Raw genomic sequence first — 19843 nt, 5'->3', positions numbered from 1 at the left:
ATGTCGGTCGATTCATCTATTTGAAGAGAAAATCTGCCGCTCGCCTGCAGTTTCTCTGTTAAATGTTGTTCAATGTCTTCTGACATGTCATCTATTCTTCTTTTGATTGTGTTATCAGATGCCGGCACCTTGGATAGACCAGATGCCGCTCATTTGCGGCATCTGGACCCAGCATGACACCTGCAATTATTTTGCAAGCAGGGAGGATGAGTGTCTCCGCTATTGTGTGAGGCTTCTTTTGCTTTGCAATAAGCTCCGCTAGCATGTAACTAGCCTCCATTGCCTTTTCAGACACTTTCACACAATCCAACAAACGGTCTTGCTGCCTCTGGTTAAGATCCCGCGCTCTTTTGAAATAGGCCAGGTTTCTCTCAGCGTGGAAGGGATGTTTGGTTTCCAAGTGCCTCTTCAGCTTGCTTTGGACCATATTAGCATTAGCTAACTTCTCCCGACAGAGGACGCACTCCGGCTGAGGAATGTTGACATCCCCGGTCCAACTGAAGCCATAAGACAGGTAACTTTCATGATACTGTCGGCTGACAGTTTTTTTCCTCTTTTCTTTCGGTGGGTTGTCGGACTCGGCAGTCTCTGCACTGGTGGTTGGTGGTTTGCTCCGCACGAGAAAGCGCTCCATTTTCCCTCTTGTTTATGTTTTAATGTTGTGTTGACCTACTGCCTTTGATGTGTCACAGTCTAAATTAAATTCCCACCTGCGCAACTGCGCGAACAGCGAAATGTGGGATCCTCTTTGAGGATTTTTTAAATAGTTTTTAGATAAAGAGTTTGCCTCTGTATTATGGAATGAGTGCATTCAAAGTAGTATATAGTAAATTAAAATAATTATTTTTGTCTAGTTGTATACTATATTGCAGTAGGCTATGGTTGTCACAAAATCCCACGGCACACTTGGACGTGCCTCACGGCACACCAGTGTGCCGCGGCACACAGTTTGGGAAGGTACAGAGGTTACGTTGGAGAAGACTCAGAGTTGTAATGCACTTTTATGATAATTCCAGATTAAATGTATCAGTCTCACATCAAAACATCAACATCATATAGATATATAACCTTAGCTCTATCAAAATAAGAGCCCTCTATAGACACACTTACCCTTCGCCTCCTGGAGTTGGGGCTGGACTCCCGGCCTTGGCTCCGGATGGGGCTGAGGCTCAGGCTTTCTGGCCGGCGGACCCTCTTATAGTGCTCTGCCACCATCCGGTAGTGGTCTCTCTCTTCCTCTAAGCTCCTGACGAAGGCGTCCAGGCGGGACGGAGAGCGCTCCTTCCTGCAGATGCCGTGCTTGGCCCGCATGGTCTCCAGTTCCAGCACCAGCTCTCTGTCTGGTGGGCAGAACGCAGGATAGTGGACAAACTTGTTACAAACGGCAACACACTTTGCTAACAAATATCGCTATTGGGTCTTTATTGGTTTTATCCAACTTAAAACCAATAAAGACCCCGGAAACCCCAAACAGCACAGGTTTTTAGGTTGAGAAAAGCAGCCTACCGTTTGCTGTCATTTTCTCTAATTTGTCCTGAAGCCTGGCTTTGTCTTGCTCCATGAAGTTCCCCAGACCTTCCAGCTGGTCTCTGTGCTGCTGTACTTCTACCAGCTGGTCACTCAGACGGTTCCTTTCATAGTCCCCGTCAGATTGATCCTGAATTTCCATTAAATAAAAGGTAAGGCTAGTAATTAAACTCTGAAACTAAGAATTACATTTTGGTCGAAGTAGCCCTCAACACCAACAAATCTTTCTGCATGAATGCAAATGATTGAGACAGAATGACAAAATGAATATACCTACCCTTCTAATTGTTTGGATGACATTCTTGAGGTCTTCGATGGTGTTCTGATGCCTCTGAATTTCCTTCTAATGAGAAAACAAAGAACCCATGTTGTATTTTTGCTTTTCGTTATGATGATTGGCATTTAATTTATCCATGAAATGGCATTGCTTTAGCACGATTCGATGTAAAATAAAAGCTCAGATGACGATAAAAAATAAAAGTCTAGCGTTCTTTGGCACATAATCAACAAAGAAAGACACTGTTTGGGGGGATACGGAAAAGGGAATTTAATAAAAATTTACTCTTTTGTTACTAACAAAAGAACCAAGTTGCCATTACTTATTAATGGTAACTTGTTAGTATGCCATTACTAACCAAAAAGCCCAGTTTTTATAAAAGACCATTTCCCATTCCCCTTCAAAAGCACCACACTGCTGCTTCAACATCTAGGTCCACATCCAATGACCACCTTCCCTTTTCAACCCCTCCATCCCATCCAGTGGCCCTCCCCCTCCAACCTGGGCCTCCTGCAGCTCCTGGTGGGTCTTCTGCAGAGCCAGCTCCTTGTCCATCTCCAGCTGCTTGGCCAGGTGGTCGATGTGGCTGAGCTCCTGGCACAGCTCCTGGTTCTTCACCGACAGGTCGGCAAACTCGCTGGAGGCGTCCTGCTTCCTCTGCTGCGCTGCCTCCACCTTCTGCTCCATGGAGCTGTTGGCCGCCTGCAGGTACTCTATCTGTAGGAAGGAGAGGTCACCCGGCGTGTTTGGTCGCTGTGCTCCGTGAAGAACAATGAGCATGGTTTGGTAGTGTGTAGTTGGACTCTCTAACCAGAATGAGGAGTTGTTGATAGGTAAATTATTCAATTGTGAGTCATGGATCTATTATATAATGTATATATGCATTAGCAAGAAAGTAAAGGGGAATATCATATATATATATTTTTGATACATCACTGCTTCCCTTGAAGAATTGTTCATACAACCCCAATTCCAATGAAGTTGGGACGTTGTGTAAAACGTAAATAAAAACAGAATATAAAGATTTGCAAATCTTTTTCAACCTATATTAAATTGAATACACAAATACAATATATTTAATATTCAAACTGATAAACTGTGTTTTTTTGCAAATATTCACTCATTTTGAATTTGATGCCTGCAACACGTTCCAAAAAAGCTGGGACAGGGGCAACAAAAGACTGGGAAAGTTGAGGAATGCTAAAAAAACACCTGTTTTGAACATTCCACATGTGAACAGTTTAAAGAAACAGGTCAGTGTCATGATTGGGTATAAAAAAAGGATCCCGAAAGGCTCAGTCATTCACAAGCAAGGATGGGGAGAGGTTCACCACTTTGTGAACAACTGCGTGATCAAATAGCCCAACAGTTTAAGAACAACGTTTCTCAACATTCAATTGCAAGGAATTTAGGGATTTCACCATCTACGGTCCATAATATCATCAAAAGATTCAGAGAATCTGGAGAAATCTCTGCATGTGAGCGGCAAGGCTGAAAAACAACATTGAACGCCCATGACCTTCGATCCCTCAGGCGGCACTGCATTAAAAACTAACAACAATGTGTAAAGGATATTACCGCATGGGCTAAGGAACATTTCAGAAAACCATTGTCAGTGAACACAGTTCGTCGTTACATCTACAAGTGCAAGGTAAAACTCTACCATGCAAAGCGAATGCCATATAACAAACAACAACCAGAAACGAAACGGAGACGGACTGCCGCTAAGTGGAAAGGTGTGCTGTGGTCTGACGAGTCCACATTTCAAATTGTTTTTGGAAATTATGGACGTTGTGTCCTCCGGCCCAAAGAGGAAAAAGACCATCCGGATTGTTATCAGTGCAAAGTTTAAAAGCCAGCATCTGTGATGGTATGGGGATGTGTTAGTGACCATGGTATGGGTAACTTGCACATCTGTGAAGGCACTATTAATGCTGCAAGGTACATACAGGTTTTGGAGCCACGTATGATGCCGTCCAAGCAGTTACGTCAGGGACGTCCCTGCTTATTTTAGCAACCTGGACTGTTGAGCAACTGAAGATGTACATCAAGCAAGAATGGGAAATAATTCCACCTACAAACCTTCAACAATTAGTGTCCTCAGTTCCCAAACACCTATTGAGTGTTGTTAAAAGGAAAGGTGATGTAACACAGTGGTAAACATGCGCCTGTCCCAGCTTTTTTGGAACGTGTTGCAGGCATCAAATTCCAAGTGAGTGATTTGCAAAAAACAATACAGTTTATCAGTTTGAACATTAAATATCTTGTCTTTGTACTGCATTCAATTGAATATAGGACTTGCAAACCACTGTATTCGGTTTTTATTGAAGTTTTACACAACGAATTGGGGTTGTATTATATCAAACAAGAAAGAGCAAAGACTTGCCTCGCAGTCATTTTTCAGTCACTGCAGGCAGCAATTACACGTGCATTGAAATAGATTCCACTGACCTGAAGGTTAAGGTGGGCAATCATTTTCTCATTGCTGACATTCTGGGCCTCTAGGGAGATGACATCGTGAGGGCGTCCCCCGCTAAGGGCGCGGTTCAGACGCTCAACCTCTTTATCACGCCCTTGTATCTACAAGCAGTAGATGGGCATACAAGAGACACAAAAGTGTTTGGATCATTGCAACACACACACACACACACACACACACACACACACACACACACACACACACACACACACACACACACACACACACACACACACACACACACACACACACACACACACACACACACTTGCTGGTTCAGCTGCTCCATACAGTCCTGGGACTTTTCCAGATCCAGTTTGACCATTATGATTTCTTCCTGGAGCTCCTGAATCCTAGAAATATCAATCAACCAAAAGTTATTTATTAGAATGACTTGTGTAAACACAGTTTTATATGATGTAAACATCCCTCTGGGTATCTAAGTATTAACTGTTTACTATTATTAGCCTTTGACGCTTTCATCCAAAGCAATTTAATCTTTTATCAACGTATGACTCTTTTGAGGTATTGTCTCGGCATAACCGCCTACAGGGAGAATGACTGGCATTTGAACTCTGAACCTTTCAAGGGCAGTGTGACAAAAGATGGTGAAAGATGTGGAAAAGCCAACCTCATGTCCGCCATCTGCAGCAGGTCAGCGATGAAGGGATCGTCTGGCTGTGGCACGGGATATGCAGAGGTGGCAGGCGGAGGTGTGAGCTCGTCTATCTGCATTCTCTGGCGTCTGAAAGGGATGCTGCGCTTCTTCCCACCTATCAAATGGAACAACTCTGTTCTGTTTGTGTTTCTGTGCAAGTGCAAAGATGCAATTCCAATAACAATAGGTAACCACAGATATTCTGTGAATACTTAATTAGATTTATTTTCAGAATTATTAATTCATTGACTGTGTGGTGGTTAAGGAGCACTGCCAAGTAGAAGGCACACATATCCATGGTTACTATCAAAGAGTAGGGTCTGCACATTGTAAATATCTCCTAAGGTCATGTGACCACATGATTTTGTCAATGTGGTCACATGATTGACCCTCCCTCGTGTATTTGTATGGGTGAAATTCCTTCTCGCCCTTGCGCTGTCGAAGATCCAATGTGATCTTTTGCTTATTTTGTGTATGTCTGTGTTGTTACAGGTGCAGTAGATAAATTACAACAATAATTAATGTTAACTCTGATTTTGATTTATTTTGTTTTCTTTAACCTGTGTGGCAGGCACTGTTATTTACATGCTGTTTATATTCTGTCACATGTGATGTGTCAGCTTGCGCAACAAATGTATTTGTATTTGAACAGGACTGGTCCAGGGTCCTGGTATTACCTGGTGTCTGTACCACAGCTTGCATGTTCTTCTCTTGTAGCTGCTGAATGCGTTCAGACTTGGTCTTACTGTCCTTCTCCAGGCAGCACACCTTGTGCACGTACTGGTTGTTTAGGAACTTCAGGTCAGTGGTGTCATTCTCCAGTTTTCGGACATGTGACTTGAGCTCTAAATAAGAAAGAGATACTACGTTTGGGATAGGGATAAGGAGTACTTTTGTGAATGTGACTATTGTTTAACTTTCTAGATGGCTCTTGTGGTTCAGCTGCAACAGATTAATTCAGCACAACATTATGAACACGTTACATTAATGTAAGGCCTGCTTTAGGATTTGAGATAGCGTATCCACTGATCAAATGTCAGAGGGGGCTCTATTGAATAGATCCTTCTCAAAGAACTTGGAATTTGTATTGGCAGGGCAGTTGAGAACAGAATCAGAAACTTCATACATATGTACTAATACACAAGTCCCTGTTATTATTATGGTTAAATCAGAAACAGGAGTTGGGTGACCCGATTTCTGAGACAAAATCCGGGGACATTTTCGGTTTAGAGGTGTAAAAACCTTGAAAGCATGTAGTGCTTTTGTCTTTGAAAAACTAAATTGGGGACACTGCCCTTACCCTTCATAAAGCAGTCTCTCTCACCCTATTACTCCTAAATTGCAAAGGAATTGATTAACAATTATTTTTTCCTCTGATCAAAGTGGCTGAGATCAAGAACGTCCATAAAATCAACTGTAATAAACAGGGATCAGCCAGTCACTTCCCCCATACTCAGGCCTCCTCCTTACACCATGTGATTTTCGGAAGATTTGGGGAAGACTTTTAAATGGAAAATGCCACAGTTCATGTTGAATGACAACTTGAGGGTATATGGTTTTAGAAAATGTATGTTTTTAAGTTGGTTGAATCAGTTTTCCCTTAATGTGGGTGGAAAATAGCAAACAGCTACAACCTGGCATGATACATCTCCTCTTGTTGTACAATATTAATGTCTTATTGTGAATGGTCCGAAACTTGAAATAATTAAATTAAAAATCAAAAATTACAAATTAACCTAACCCAATTTGTTATGCGTGGGCAGCACAGTAATGAGGAGGGTGGGGCATGTCCCATGCCATACACCGATTTATCTTTAGACAATGTAATTTACATTTAAAAGTGGGCGTGACCCACAAACTGGCTGAATGGATGCATGAATGCAATGAAAGAATGGCGTACCTGTTGCTTTCGCGAAGTGTAAATATTCTACCGCGCAGCTATTCCATCAATCAAAATACCAGAATTATGGGCATTCTAGATGGGTATTCTGCTCTGAGCAGAGCGAAGCTTGTTCTGTCTGGCTTTAGCCTGTGCAAGTAGTAGGGTGCGCAACGTTTTCGTTTCGTTTTTTTTTTTCGTTTTTTCCTTAATCCAATTTCGGATCTTTCAGTCACAATGAAAACCGGGGACATTTCCGGGGACTGCAGTAGCTGGGGACAGGTCACTGAAAACGAGTACTGTCCCCGGAAACGTCTGGAGTGGTCACCCTAGGAGTTGGTTCCCTCAACATTGGGACGTACGGATAGAAATGTGTTGACATGGCATGCATTTGCATCAACAACTCAAAGTAGGACCGAAGTTAAAACACTTACCTCTAAAAACACGGTCCTTCTCCTCTTTTAACGTGAGAAGGGCGAGGTGAAGCTCGTTGTTCTCTTTGACCACCCGGGCATTGTCGGTCTTGTATGGTTCCAGTAAAGCGTCAACGTCTCTGCCTTTTTTTTCAGTTTTCCCAGCAGAAAGTTTGGCATTGCGCAAACTCTCGGTTGTGTGTATCAGATCACTGTGATTCCAAAATGAAATTATTTAGAACAAGCTCATCTGTACTTCATTTTAGTAAGCGTGTCAGACTGGCGGGTTCGTTCATTCAGAAATAGCCAGCGAAACATGTCTTACCTAAATAGTTGTTCGACCAGTGGTAACGTCTCGATGCCCAATGGCTGACGGTACCCCAACTGATCCAGACGTCTCCTCAGACTGAGGAACTTCCTCTCTGCGGTGGTGCTCATTTTTGTAATCTATCAAATAGCAGAGGCAGGCAAGCAACAAACAGTATGATAATTCTGAGACGATTTCATCTATCTGGTGGTACCGCTTGTTCGCTATGTTTAACAGGCGCCATGGTGGTAACAGTTAGCCGGCAGGATGTGTCGTTAGCAGCGATAGCTCCGAACTCGTATCTAGAGTATAATGTTTAACCTTTACATCTTAGTGCTTCGTACATCTACTATTGTGGCAGCTGTCCAAGTTCTGTTTTGATAAAACAAAGCACCATTAGCAATGCCATCTCCATGACCACTACTGCCACCCCACCTTGTACACAGCTAGCATCCACTCAGTCCAACTTCTCATATGACGAAGGTAGGATTAACATGCACCATAATCCGTTGTTTCCCTCACGCATATGATAAATGATAGACGTTACACTGTAAACACTAGTACTACGGACAGCTTGTTTTCCGCGCCAAGTGTTTTAAAAAGGGCGCCGACTGCGACTGACCCAGAAACACCATGGAAACGACGAGCAGTGAAGGCTGGCGTGATTTGTATCCTGGCATTGCACAGAGAGGCGGAGTAACAATGGTTTATTGTGCATATTTCGCTTAACTGATTACAAGGGAGAAAAAAACCACATGCAGAAAGCATCATTGAAATATACATGATATGCATGTGTTACAAGATGCGCATAATGAGATGCAGGGAAAAAAATTGGCATACAAAATATGTATGGATCTATTTCGCACTTTTGCAGAAAACACTATAAATTGGTTTCCACCTTCTGTAAAACATAGACACGTATTGACATACGCACGAGAATTTAAATGATTTGCGGTGTATTGCTATTTGTCATTGTGAAGCATTAGTAAATTAGTAAACTAAACAGTAATGCAGAGCAGCTAAATTAATGAGACTGTGCGATGCTAGAGAAATACTCCAGCATGTCTTGTATGGTAAATTCCATTGTAATTCCAGATCCGGGATAACAACGGCCAATCAAATCCTCAAAGTGCTTGTACTGGCGGATGAACTCATCTTGCATTGAGTGCCATACCACCTATTGGAGAAAAAAAAGAGTTGCAACCACTAAAGAATCAACAAGATTGGGTTGCAGTTTTGTTTTCATGAAGCAATAAGAGCTTTAAACATTTTCTCTTGTCCTTCTCACCTGCAGCAGGCTCTCTTCTTCACACAAGTGTTTATCTACTTTTTTGTACAGGTTGTCCAGGCCCTTCTTCACCTCCTTGCCTGGATACTCTTTGATAACTTTACGCAGTTCCTGTTTGTTAAAAGCGAGCTGGTAGCTCACCTCCTCCTCACGCACACCCTGTGCCACACGTGCCTCAACTCCTTCAAAGAAATGCTGTAAATAGGATCAAACAGAATATAATTAAAGTGTTGATTGTAGTGATATAAGCTTTTTGTACCAATTTATTAAACACTTTATTAGTTATTATTTATATTCATACATTAAGCATTAGCTTTCAACCAAAGGTACTTGCAGTAATTTGGAAAAGGCTAATTTTGGAGCATGTAGGGATAAGGCGTCTTGCTCAAGGATGCAGAAGGTAGGCATTGGGGATTGAACCATTAACCAACACCCTAGTCCCTACATCACACAGTGAGCATATGGTCATAATAGCAACATAGACCCTCCTTACATTGAGCTTCTCCAGAGGCTGACCAAGAGAGTTGATGACGTAGGACTGCAGGTGCTCGGTATACTTGTGCTTGGCTTCCCTCCTCTCTGCCTCCAGGCAGGAGATTTTCAAGCGGGAGAGCGTAGAGAAGATGTGGTGGAAATTCTCCATCATCACAACATCCCGTGGCGTCTTCTGGCTCTCATTGGCCACCTTTTCAACTTGAGACAGACACCAATAAAAAAGCCGATATTCCCTGTCTCCTCTTTTGACACACCAGCTAGAAGCAGTCAATGACGAGTTTTGTGATTTTGTCTCACCATTCATGAAGACAGCTCTGATCAGCTTGACATAAGCCTTGTCCAGATCTCCCCGCCGCTCAGCGTTCCGGAAGATTGTTTCGGCCAGCTCGGCAAACTCCTCAAAGCCTGTGACAAAAGTAAGTATCCCCACTTTGCTTTTCTTGGAGATCTTCACTTCCTCCATCTGTTTGATCTGACCAGACTGGGAGAAGAGATGGATTATTTTCATGATACTCATAAGCCGGTGTATCCCAAAGTTCAAGTAAATAATTTCACAATTAACTACTAAACTATGGCCAAAACAACATTCCTACCAATGACGTTCCAATACTCATGAACTTGGCCAGCCAGTGTTAACCAAAAATAGGGGGCCGGCATTACTCTTTTTTAAGAAAGAGGGGGCCAGACAAACTCTACTCACCACCAATGATTTATGATTCTGGTAAATGATTTATTTACCAGTATGACTTTAGGGAGGGTCTAGACTTGGAAGTTTGAATGTGGGTCAAACAATGCAGATAGCTCAAGGTGTAAACCTTGTCTCTCACACACACACATACACACATACACACACACACACACACACACACACACACACTACAGGAGTTGAGTAACCCTCACAATGCATTTGTCAAAGTTCCTCTTGACGGTGACCAGCACATTTCCCAGCGTGGTGCTGAGGTACGAGGCCGGGTCCACGTTCTCTGCCGTCCACACGTGGTGGCTCATCTTCACCAGCATGTACAGAGAGTGGAAGCTGTCGATCTTGTCCCCTAGCGCGATCAGACTGTTAAGCTCCATCTCGATGCTCTGGAAGATCTTGTTCATCATCATCCGCACCAAGTCTTTCCTGGGTGGACAGTAAACATTGTCTTAGGATGATAGACACAAAAGGTCTACTATCACAGTTGGGTTGTTTTAGCTTGGGAATGGGGATGTACAACAGCGCTGGGTTAGTAAGTGTGGAATGTCATTGGGTTAGGGAAGGCCATGTACTTTTGCGTTTGGTACTGCCGGGATGCATCGGTTTAGTTTATGTTGAGCATTGAGTATTTTTGTGTTTGGTAAAAGGTTCAGGAAACCCTAAAGACAACTCACTCTGATGATAAGGAGGGTCTAGGTTCGTTTTGAGGTGTCACTTTAGATGTAATCGCTCCATCCGTTTCTTCTGTTTCTGGCTGTGGAGACACATGACAGATCTCAATGAATGCATGTAGCCAATCAGTATATTAAAATGACAGCAAATGAATGCTATTGCAGATTATCGTGCGTCTCATCTCATGTATGGTTGTATTTCAATTTCATTGTGACAAGTGGATACATGGATGGGAATAGAGCGCAACAGTGACTGCCCTCTTTTTAACAGCTCTGGTTCCGGTAGTAATTTCCGATTCACTTACTCCATTGACTTTTCAGAAAATCGTTATAAAAAAAGAGTTATAAGCCTGGAACCAAGACAATCGTTCGTCAAGGTAGTCGTGACCATAAAACATTTGATTCGGGGCTCGTATTCCAGTTAAGTATTCATTCAACATTATGTATTCATAGCTTTTATACTACCAAAATTACTAAAAAGCACTGCTTGTGCTATATTATATTTTTACTTAGATATTCTATATCAACATATTTTTCCTTGCATGCACAGCTAATTTCCTCTACAGTTCTTACAACAACTCTCTCACTTTCGAATAATCGAAGGGAAATCATGGTTGCTGACTGTAAAAGCGATCAAATTCAGTGGTAAGCGATCGAGTTCAGTGGCAGCAGTCATCTACGACTTGACTTTCGCTGGTGAGGGTAAACGTTTCCATGTTAACAGCAAGCTCCAACTATTAAAGAGCTGTTACACTTTAGGATTGTGTGTATTGTAGTAGTAGTAGTAGTAGTAGGTGGTTTCAAATGACATCGCCGATAAAACATGTTCAAAACTAGAAGTTTACGTCTTTAACTTGTGGCTTCTATAGGAGCATATACCATCGTTTGACATCGGAGCATGGCAAGTATACTTTTGATGGTTACGACATTATGGCTTTTCATCAAAACCTCTATGGAGGAAATTAATGGGATTTTTACTTCTGGTAGCACACTGCTCTATTACGAGGCTTTCAGAAAACTGAGACAATTGACACAAGGGACCTCATGAAACACTCGAGAACTACTCCCCGGGGAGCTCTGCTGACAAAGTCATAGCAGCTTTTGAAATTCTTGTACATCTTTTCCATAAGCTTAGGCAATGTGGTCTAGTGGGAACGCCCTGTTGATCAGAACGTCATGAAGTCGCATCCCGTTCCATGCACGCAAGAATACTTACTAGGCTAACTATGAACTATTGTCGTCGATACTCTTTTAAAAATAACAAATTAAGAAACAACAAATATATATTTTTCAAATTATTTCCTTTTATACATACTAACAAAAACCTCAACAAACTAACAGAACACACTAATCTTAACCGGCAATAACCGGCACCATCATCCACTTAAAGTATTTGCTGTTTCCAGCTTGTGAAGTGTTTTGTCTCGCAGTTCATTTTTTATTTCAAGGGGCGTCATCAATGGGCACTAACTGCCTCTGGACGCATTGGATGGACCTTCAACCAATCAGAGCAAGGAAATGTTTGACCCATCAGCTATCTTGGTTGTTTATGAAAATGCCTCAACAGCACAACACGCCACTGTTCGTCATCATATCATCATCATTTGCTGCAAATCCCTCTGACTCTAATCAATTGGTGATAGTCATTTGTCAGTGCTGTTGTGTAATGCAAGATTCCCTTTTTGGAGCCACTTCGAAGCTGTCAGTTGTACCTGAGCCAGGGGCGGCTGGACGGTGGCATGCTGCTGCAGCTTGAAGAACTTGCTGATAAAGTCTTGTTCTGCCAGACACAGAGGCTCTAGCTCACTGAGGACTTGCTCAAAGATCTGGCAACAGGATGACAGTTTAATGCAAACGTATTCCCAGGATCATCCCAAGAAAAGAACCACAGGCTGATCGGTGCACTAGAACCACTGAAGTGTCACCTTGTCAAACTTGGTTCGGTCGGCCACGTCCAGGTCGGAGGCAGACATGTTGCCCATGTCGAGCAGCGAGGACGACTGGGAGCGCCGGCTGTTGGAGCCCTGCACCGCCAGCTTGTTTAGGCTAGATGTAGATCCCGTTAGCTTGCCAGAGCTGCCATGCAGGCCTGGGACAGCACAAGGAAGGCCAGACTCAAATTGTGTTCCTTAATTAAAATAGTTATTTTGGATAAAGAGCACACCACACCTCAGAAGTGACCATGGACACCACACCAAGAACATCCAACCATCCACCAATAAGTAAAATGAATCGGTCCGTTAGTAATTCGTTATTCTGTTATTCTGAGTCATATCTATGATGGAACTTAATTGTATAACAATGTAAACAGCTTTTTTGGGGTAAAATAGCACTGGGCTAATGGCCTAGTTAGCATGTAACAGGACATTTTCATTCAGGAGTTATCTAAAGAGGGAAGCAAAAGATCTTGGGCAAAGTAACACCTTTAGCAGAGAGGAGCAGATGGCATAAGAAGCAGGTGGAACTTCCCTGTGCAGGGGGGATACTTACTCTCGGGTTCCTGTTTGAGTGCACTCTCTTTTCGCGGAAGCGTGGCTGGAGGTCAGTTAGAAAGGCAGGCATCAGAGACAAAGACAGGTTAGGGCTTAAAAACATGCAGCACAAGGTAAGTGAGCCACTAGGTACAGGTTAGACGTACAGGGTCTTCTAGACAAGCACTAGCCACTAGTCACAAAGTTTTCACAGGGAAGGTGACATTTAACAGAGAAAGCAGAGTACTTGTGTTGAGCAAAACCAAAGGCAAGCCGAGTCCTCCTTTATACAATGCTAACAAACCACTGACAAGTGATATTTTTAAAATAGATTATTACACTGCCTTTCTAAATAAGAAAGCACAAAGAACAAAGAACATTATATGCAAGAGATCTTTGAGTTGGAGCTACATCGCAATCATCTTGCAGAGACTGGACAAAGAGAGTGGAAGAAGTTAGGTTATTATTTTTTGCAGTTACAGAAAATACTCAGATATAGGCCTATTTGTTAAGGCAAGAAGCATTAATTTACTGTTTTTCATCTTCATGAGACATATATGCTGACCACACCAAGTTATACAGCTAATATTACAGAAAACACATGTTTGTGTTCAGGACAATTCTGTAAGAAACTCAAAATAAAATAAACTAATTACGCTGATCTTACCAAACTTGCCCTTGGCCTCCTTGCTTGTGCCAGCCATCTTTATCTTGGCCACCTCAAAGAAATCTTTGATTTCTCGCTCATACAATCTGGTCATGTATTCCACATAGGTCTATAAAGATATAAAAAAAGGTGTTAACCTGTAGCATTTACTGGATGCCACATACATATATCCCTCTTGAATAATGTCGTCCTTGTTGTAGTCATTTATAATATTAATTAAGTTAATTATTAATTATAAAAAGATTGTATTAGAATAAGAAACCCTGATCATGACCATAAGATTAAATAATAAGACAATGTGCCGCTAACATGCAGGTATTTCTTGAGACAGACTGACCATGGACAAGCCCTCGTACTTCTCCCTCTGCGTGTTCTTCAGCCACTCCATCAGCTTGGCGTAGCGCAGCAGGTCCCTGTGCAGTAGGCTGTGTTTCGGCAGGCTGAGGTCCACCGTGTGCTGGGACAAAGTGGAGCTCTGGTCATGGCCCTGTGACAACAGAACAATATACTTTATTTTTTATCCGAGTATTAAGTATCCAGCAGAGTCCAATATAAATTCGCACACCAGTTTTGATTAGAGTGTATCCATCATACATGGGGACTTTTTGTTTTCCCTGCACGTTCATTTTGATATAGGGTGCATAAGTCTCGAAACCATAAATACATCAGGTCATATGTTAGTGAGACGACTATTTGATTTAGAAAACAACACTTTTTAACAAGTTGGAGAATTTCTGAACTTTCTTCTAGCATGTTGATGTGGTGTCTCATCTGCAGCTGCAGACATGCAGAAATAACAGACTAGACAGACAGATTTTCCATGTCCCCGCACCTTTGCACTGCAAAGGCCTTTTTCACATTTTTGGAAAACACAACACAGAAAGCTGCAAGTAATGACCAGTCCTTGGATGAGAAGAGAAGACAGATGGGTTTGTGACTCTGGCTTTTGCAAGAGAGGTGGGTGTACAGAGCCATTAGGTGGCATATCCATTGCATCCAATGTTGTGCAGCTAGTACTGCAGGAAAAGAGAGTTACTTGAATGGCTAGGTGGGATGCAATGTTAGAGGATGAATGTAAGGAGGACTGTGGGGGGCGCGTGAGGGCTACCGTGATAGTACTCACTGGAAGTGACAGACAGCAGGACCTATAGAACTGAGGGATGGTCATTTTGAAGAGACTGAAGTAGTTAAACTAACACAGGGACAGAGCGCACTGCCACAAAGTCCAAAACAGCAAAAACAGGAAGGGGGAATGGAAAGCACAGGAAAGGGTCAGATCTACCCAGGAAGTTTATGATATATATATGAGAGAGAGAGAGAGAGAGAGAGAGAGAGAGAGAGAGAGAGAGAGAGAGAGAGAGAGAGAGAGAGAGAGAGAGAGAGAGAGAGAGAGAGAGAGAGAGAGAGAGAGAGAGAGAGAGAGAGAGAGAGAGAGAGAGAGAGAGAGAGAGAGAGAGAGGTCGTCATTGTTTGGTAATGACCAGTTTTCCACAAAGCCCTTAAGGGACAAATACATATATCCATTCATGACAAGACATCTCTTTCACATAAATATATATCAAGTGCCATGCTAATTCTGTAGTATAATAATATATTAATATAAGAGCGTCCAAAGGTTCAGGTGGAGGAACTGGGTCGTTTATGGGTGGAGGGTTACCTGATGGACAAACACGTTGTTGAGGTGGTTGGTGAGGCGACGAGCGAAGGTGTCTCTCAGGTCGCTGAACAGGTGCTGCTGCTGCTTCACTGCCAGCAGCTGGTCATGACCTACAACAGAAATAAGACAGACAGAGGTCAACTTGAAGACTGTACACCCAATTAAGTTGCATTGTTACTTTTATTTTAGGTTCTATTCTGTTAAAAATGCTATTTATCGTTTATTTTTAAAACCGACCTGGTCGGAGAGCCACGTTCATGCATTGCAGCAGAGCCTCAGATGCATTGATGCAGGCCTCAATCCCTTTAGGGGAGGACAGGTCTCCCTCCTGCAGGGCCCGGATGTGGCCCTTGGACAGATCCATGTAGTTCTGAAAATGGAAGAAGACACTATAGTGAGACATTGCCTCAAGAATGTGTACAAGCTTTGCCACAAAACAAAAAAATGTCCCACCGTTTACTTCAAGGGGATATATAACACACTTCCTGGGTCGTTTTCACGCCTACCTGGGCTTTTGTCTGCACCCATAACAGATTTGGGTAGCTTGCTTCAATCTTTAGATATATTTATATAGTTTTTTATTTTATTCCTCCCCATACCACAAGGAACTGGATCTCGTCCAGCAGCTTCCTATTATTTGTGTTGCTGATCTGGATCAGACGGTTGCTCTGTGAGATCTGGTCCATCTGCTCCTTGACGCTCTGCAGCATCTCCTCGTAGCTGCTCAGCTTATCCTCGATGTTGTCCACCTCGGACAGTGCCTGGTCCAGCAGCTGCATCAGGATGTTCACCTGCTTCTCGGATGCCATGATAGACTGGATGTTGGCCTGCCAGTACATAGGTTACAGAACAATGAGCTTAGCATGATTGCCTGTGGGAGTACCCATTTGATCTCTTTCTCAAGATTATGCAGTTTATGACAATATAAATTAGGTGCTAAAGAAGTGATATAGCAGACATCAAGTCAACAGCCACTCACACAGAGATCCCAAAATATTGCCCTTAAAAAGATTAGGAATATGCTGGCCTTGTGTGTGGTTTTATATAACATGTCAGCATTCCGGAATCAGAGGCAGGATGCTAAACACAACAGTGTCAACGTCTTGTGTGTCATATAACATATGCGTTGTGGTTAAAAAATTATGTGTCGAGGGGCTTTTTCCAGCAGTTCACATTTATACCACTCTTTAAATGGAAGAAAAGTTCATCGTATACACCATGTTGATGCATAAAGTTACATTTGTGTGAGCAATGAAGCAACCCTTGATGCAGCACTGGAACTAACTGTAAGGGCGCACTCACACTGCTGGCTTGAACAATGGAAACACATTCCATGCCTCATTATTCCATGTGAGGTGGCCTTCCAGAGAAGGCCAGGCACAATAACAGCAACATTCCTGGCTTGAGTAAAGGTGGGCTATTGACTACAAGGTTTTTTTCTTCCAAAAGACAGAGAATAAGATGGCACCAGGGCATGACAATAAGATCAGTGTCTAGCTACAAAACCTAAACAACGCTGTAAAAAGGGAGGGACTTGATTGGAGTTGACTTCAAATCAGATTTGAAGTCAACTCCAATACGTAACTATAATAGCTATAATAAATATTTATCACGAGTTTACCAAGAGCCACTGTTAAGACCAGAGCGCCAGAGCATGTCTAACTTACCCCGTCTAGAACCTGTAGTTCCCTGGAGAGTTTTTCGGCAAAGCCCTCGGCATTAGAGATGGCATATTCGCACACCTCCATCATGCCCTCAATGTCCTGCTCTTCTCGGGCGTTGAGCTCCTGGTAGTCGTCTAGGGCGTCCTCATCTCCGCCAGCCACACTCTGGGCCTCACCTCTCGGCGCAGACTCTAACCCATCATAAACACATGTGCTATGTGTCAGAAATGAGCACAAATCATAGTATACTTATATGAAGCCTAAGAGGAAGGAGACAATAGCGGACAATGGACTTTCTGTGATGGGAATTTGCCAAAATTATTAACCATCATTAGTGATTTAAATGACTTGTAGAAATATAACACTGAATTAGTGAATTAGTTCAACTTTTAATTTAGGCGGCATTTGTCAAGATAATTAATGAGGCCAAACAACCAAATTCCCTGATTTCCTGACAGCATCATTTCTAAACGCACCTGACAAAAAATGAATACATCTGTGTCTGGTTTAAAATAAATCTGTAAAATAATTCAATATTAATTGACTCAAGCAGAAGACGACTACAGTATACGGAATAAGAGCGAATCAAAATCAAGGAATTATTCTACAGTGTCCATCAACCAACCCCTACAATTTCCAGCCCAATGTATCAATACAATATATTTTATGAAATGTATTCCAAGCTTTTTCCTGGTAAATCAGTGTACGCAAGGAGGGATGTTCTGTTTTTTTAAAATGGTGATGGTAGTCTGATATGATGGGAATACAACAGAGAGGAATGATGGGGGTAAGTCCTACCAACCTTCCGCTTTAGGAAGTTCTGGCCAGAGAAAGATTTTAAGAGAAGAGTCAGAATAAAGAAGAGTTAAGGGTAAAACAAAGAAGAAGCAGAAGGATTTTGTTCTACAGCCTACGTATTGCATTCAAGGAGAAAACAGTCAAAACACACTAGATTCTAATTTATATTTAAGCAAAACTATACAACAATACATTCATTTACAGAGGGAAAGAAATATATTTGAACATGCAATGGAACATGTACAGCCAGGAAACGTTTCCATTTATGGTAGTAATTAAGAATGCAATTACCAGAAACACTTACAAAGGGACAACACGCGGACACACACACAGACCAGGAACCGAGGGGAAAATGCTTGCCATAATTTGTATATAGTGAAAAGCAAATACTTCATCAGATAATCCCAGGGTCAGTAAGTGTTTCCATACCTTCCAATAGTTGAGGACTGACATTAACAAACTCCACCTTCTTCCTCAGGTAGCGTTGGTTCAGCTTCCAAATACAAGAGATAAAGGAGTTCTTCTCAGCCACACTGCTTGCCACCCAGCGGTACACCTTCTCAAAATGAAGGTCAAATTCTGGATTTTCCTGGAATGGTTACAGAGTGTGTATGCCAGCATAATCTTAAAGTGGGGGACAAACCTAAGCATGCATGTTTAGACTTTTGACATGTTAGACAAGCATGTATATGGTTTTACGAACAACAAGGTTATTACAACAGTTTGTTGTTCTGTATGAGGAGTATTGGTAAGTACAGTTATCATTTCCTTACCTTGCTTGGATCTTTGGCATCCACCTCTCCAAGATCCCGCAGCTCCCATGTTATCTGCCGCTTGTAAAAGTCCCCCTTGTCAGACTTCTTTACCTTTACAACTTTGACCTGGACAGGCCTCTCTGTCGTTACTTATGTCGAAGAAGAAACGCAATTTAAAAGCTACAGACTAATCCACATAAATTCAATGTTAGCAAAAAGCACTAGCAGGTGTTCTCGTGAGCAACTTTGTTATTTGTGGAGGAACTCAAAAGCAATTCTAGGTTCCTCAGACATTTCTTCATATATTATAATATTTATATTGTGCTTATACTGTACCAGTTGCACACAAGAAGCAATTCTTCTTTTTCTTTCCCGCCTTGCAGACGTTTACAATACTGAGGAGACGCTCGTCGTTGGGTGTGAATATGTCCCTCTGGAGCGCATGTTTGATGGCTGTCATTGTGAATGCTGTTTGGGAAGGAAGCATTTACTGAATATGGCCGTAACAAACAAAGATACGTTATACATAACGGTGGAGTGGTCTACACAGGCAGACCTATACAAATGGTTACCAGTCACGACTGTTATTAACCATGTCAGCATAAATTGCGTACTACAAAAGGGTGAAACCACCTCAAACAACATCATCGCAACATACATTATAATTCATCAAGCGGTGCTCATGTTGGACTCTCCTTAAACACGTCCTATTAAATATTTGATGGAAAACGGTTAGTTTAATGCGTGGCCGTGGACAGTGCTGCTGTCTGGCAAAACAGAGAGATAACAATACTGTCGATGTATTTTCGATGTTCGATGCATTCGTATTATAAACTGTGCAAATATGATATCACTGTTAGACTCTTTTTGACAAAACATATATCATTTTGATGAACAATCCAAAACAACATTTGAACTAACCTTACCCCTTTAAATGGGGCCAGCTTTGTGCTATAATAGCTTCTAGCTACACCCAGCGTTTACGTAATAAGGGGAGCCGACTCCGACCTTTCGATTTTTGCACAAAGCTGAACGATAATATATTTTGTCAAATGTACTACATGATTTAGAAAATAAAACCATATACCTTGCCTCAGCTACTCCACCTCCAGACTACTTCCTGTACGAGCCAAA

The 19843-nt window shown here is 42.2% G+C and overlaps 2 protein-coding genes across 7 annotated transcripts in view; both read right to left on the bottom strand.

Annotated features, from left to right (window-relative positions):
• The window catches only part of cep135 (centrosomal protein 135), an 18967-nt gene extending 10681 nt beyond the window's left edge, over window positions 1-8286 (bottom strand). For 3 of the 4 annotated variants that reach the window (XM_079740534.1, XM_079740536.1, XM_079740537.1), the window contains exons 1-11: window positions 8163-8286; window positions 7559-7680; window positions 7255-7445; window positions 5619-5786; window positions 4915-5056; window positions 4552-4636; window positions 4256-4384; window positions 2306-2521; window positions 1805-1870; window positions 1507-1657; window positions 1111-1340 (exon numbers count right to left, since the gene is read on the bottom strand). In XM_079740534.1, coding sequence (XP_079596660.1) covers window positions 1111-1340; window positions 1507-1657; window positions 1805-1870; window positions 2306-2521; window positions 4256-4384; window positions 4552-4636; window positions 4915-5056; window positions 5619-5786; window positions 7255-7445; window positions 7559-7680; window positions 8163-8258 — 1596 coding nt within the window. In that variant the 5' untranslated portion in view covers window positions 8259-8286. Of the gene's footprint in view, window positions 1-1110; window positions 1341-1506; window positions 1658-1804; window positions 1871-2305; window positions 2522-4255; window positions 4385-4551; window positions 4637-4914; window positions 5057-5618; window positions 5787-7254; window positions 7446-7558; window positions 7681-7975; window positions 8115-8162 lie in introns of those variants that run through there. The other variant, XM_079740535.1, reaches the window with a different exon arrangement.
• Window positions 8232-19843, bottom strand: exoc1 (exocyst complex component 1). 3 transcript variants are annotated; one of them, XM_079740540.1, is made up of 19 exons: window positions 19797-19843; window positions 19046-19177; window positions 18728-18858; window positions 18384-18543; window positions 17160-17347; window positions 16092-16319; window positions 15730-15862; window positions 15493-15602; window positions 14173-14322; window positions 13836-13944; window positions 13188-13232; window positions 12623-12786; window positions 12410-12523; window positions 10701-10780; window positions 10224-10452; window positions 9621-9804; window positions 9322-9521; window positions 8829-9023; window positions 8232-8746 (listed from the first exon to the last, which is right to left on the bottom strand). In XM_079740540.1, exons 2-19 carry the CDS (start codon window positions 19167-19169, stop codon window positions 8657-8659), a joined length of 2634 nt encoding a protein of 877 aa, XP_079596666.1. In that variant the 5' UTR covers window positions 19170-19177; window positions 19797-19843; the 3' UTR covers window positions 8232-8656. The 3 variants fall into 3 exon arrangements, with proteins under 3 accessions (XP_079596666.1, XP_079596664.1, XP_079596665.1); XM_079740538.1 differs by having other exon boundaries at window positions 8232-8717; XM_079740539.1 differs by lacking the exon at window positions 13188-13232 and having other exon boundaries at window positions 8232-8717.

Source organism: Pollachius pollachius (genome assembly GCF_949987615.1).
Source record: "Pollachius pollachius genome assembly, chromosome: 7".
In the NCBI taxonomy this organism is placed as follows: domain Eukaryota; kingdom Metazoa; phylum Chordata; class Actinopteri; order Gadiformes; family Gadidae; genus Pollachius; species Pollachius pollachius.
The sequence above is the reverse complement of the archived record's forward strand: the minus strand, read 5'-3'. Positions and strand labels throughout refer to the sequence as shown.

What these genes read in the sequence shown, in the direction of transcription:
- exoc1 (XM_079740538.1), bottom strand. Translation starts at nt 19,169, where the DNA reads ATGACAGCCATCAAACATGCGCTCCAGAGGGACATATTCACACCCAAC. An exon ending in ACCGAACCAAGTTTGACAAG is followed by an intron (nt 12,524 to 12,622) that starts GTGACACTTCAG and finishes TCCTGTTGCCAG; the next exon opens with ATCTTTGAGCAAGTCCTCAG. An exon ending in AGCCTCTGGAGAAGCTCAAT is followed by an intron (nt 9,024 to 9,321) that starts GTAAGGAGGGTC and finishes TCCTATTTACAG; the next exon opens with CATTTCTTTGAAGGAGTTGA.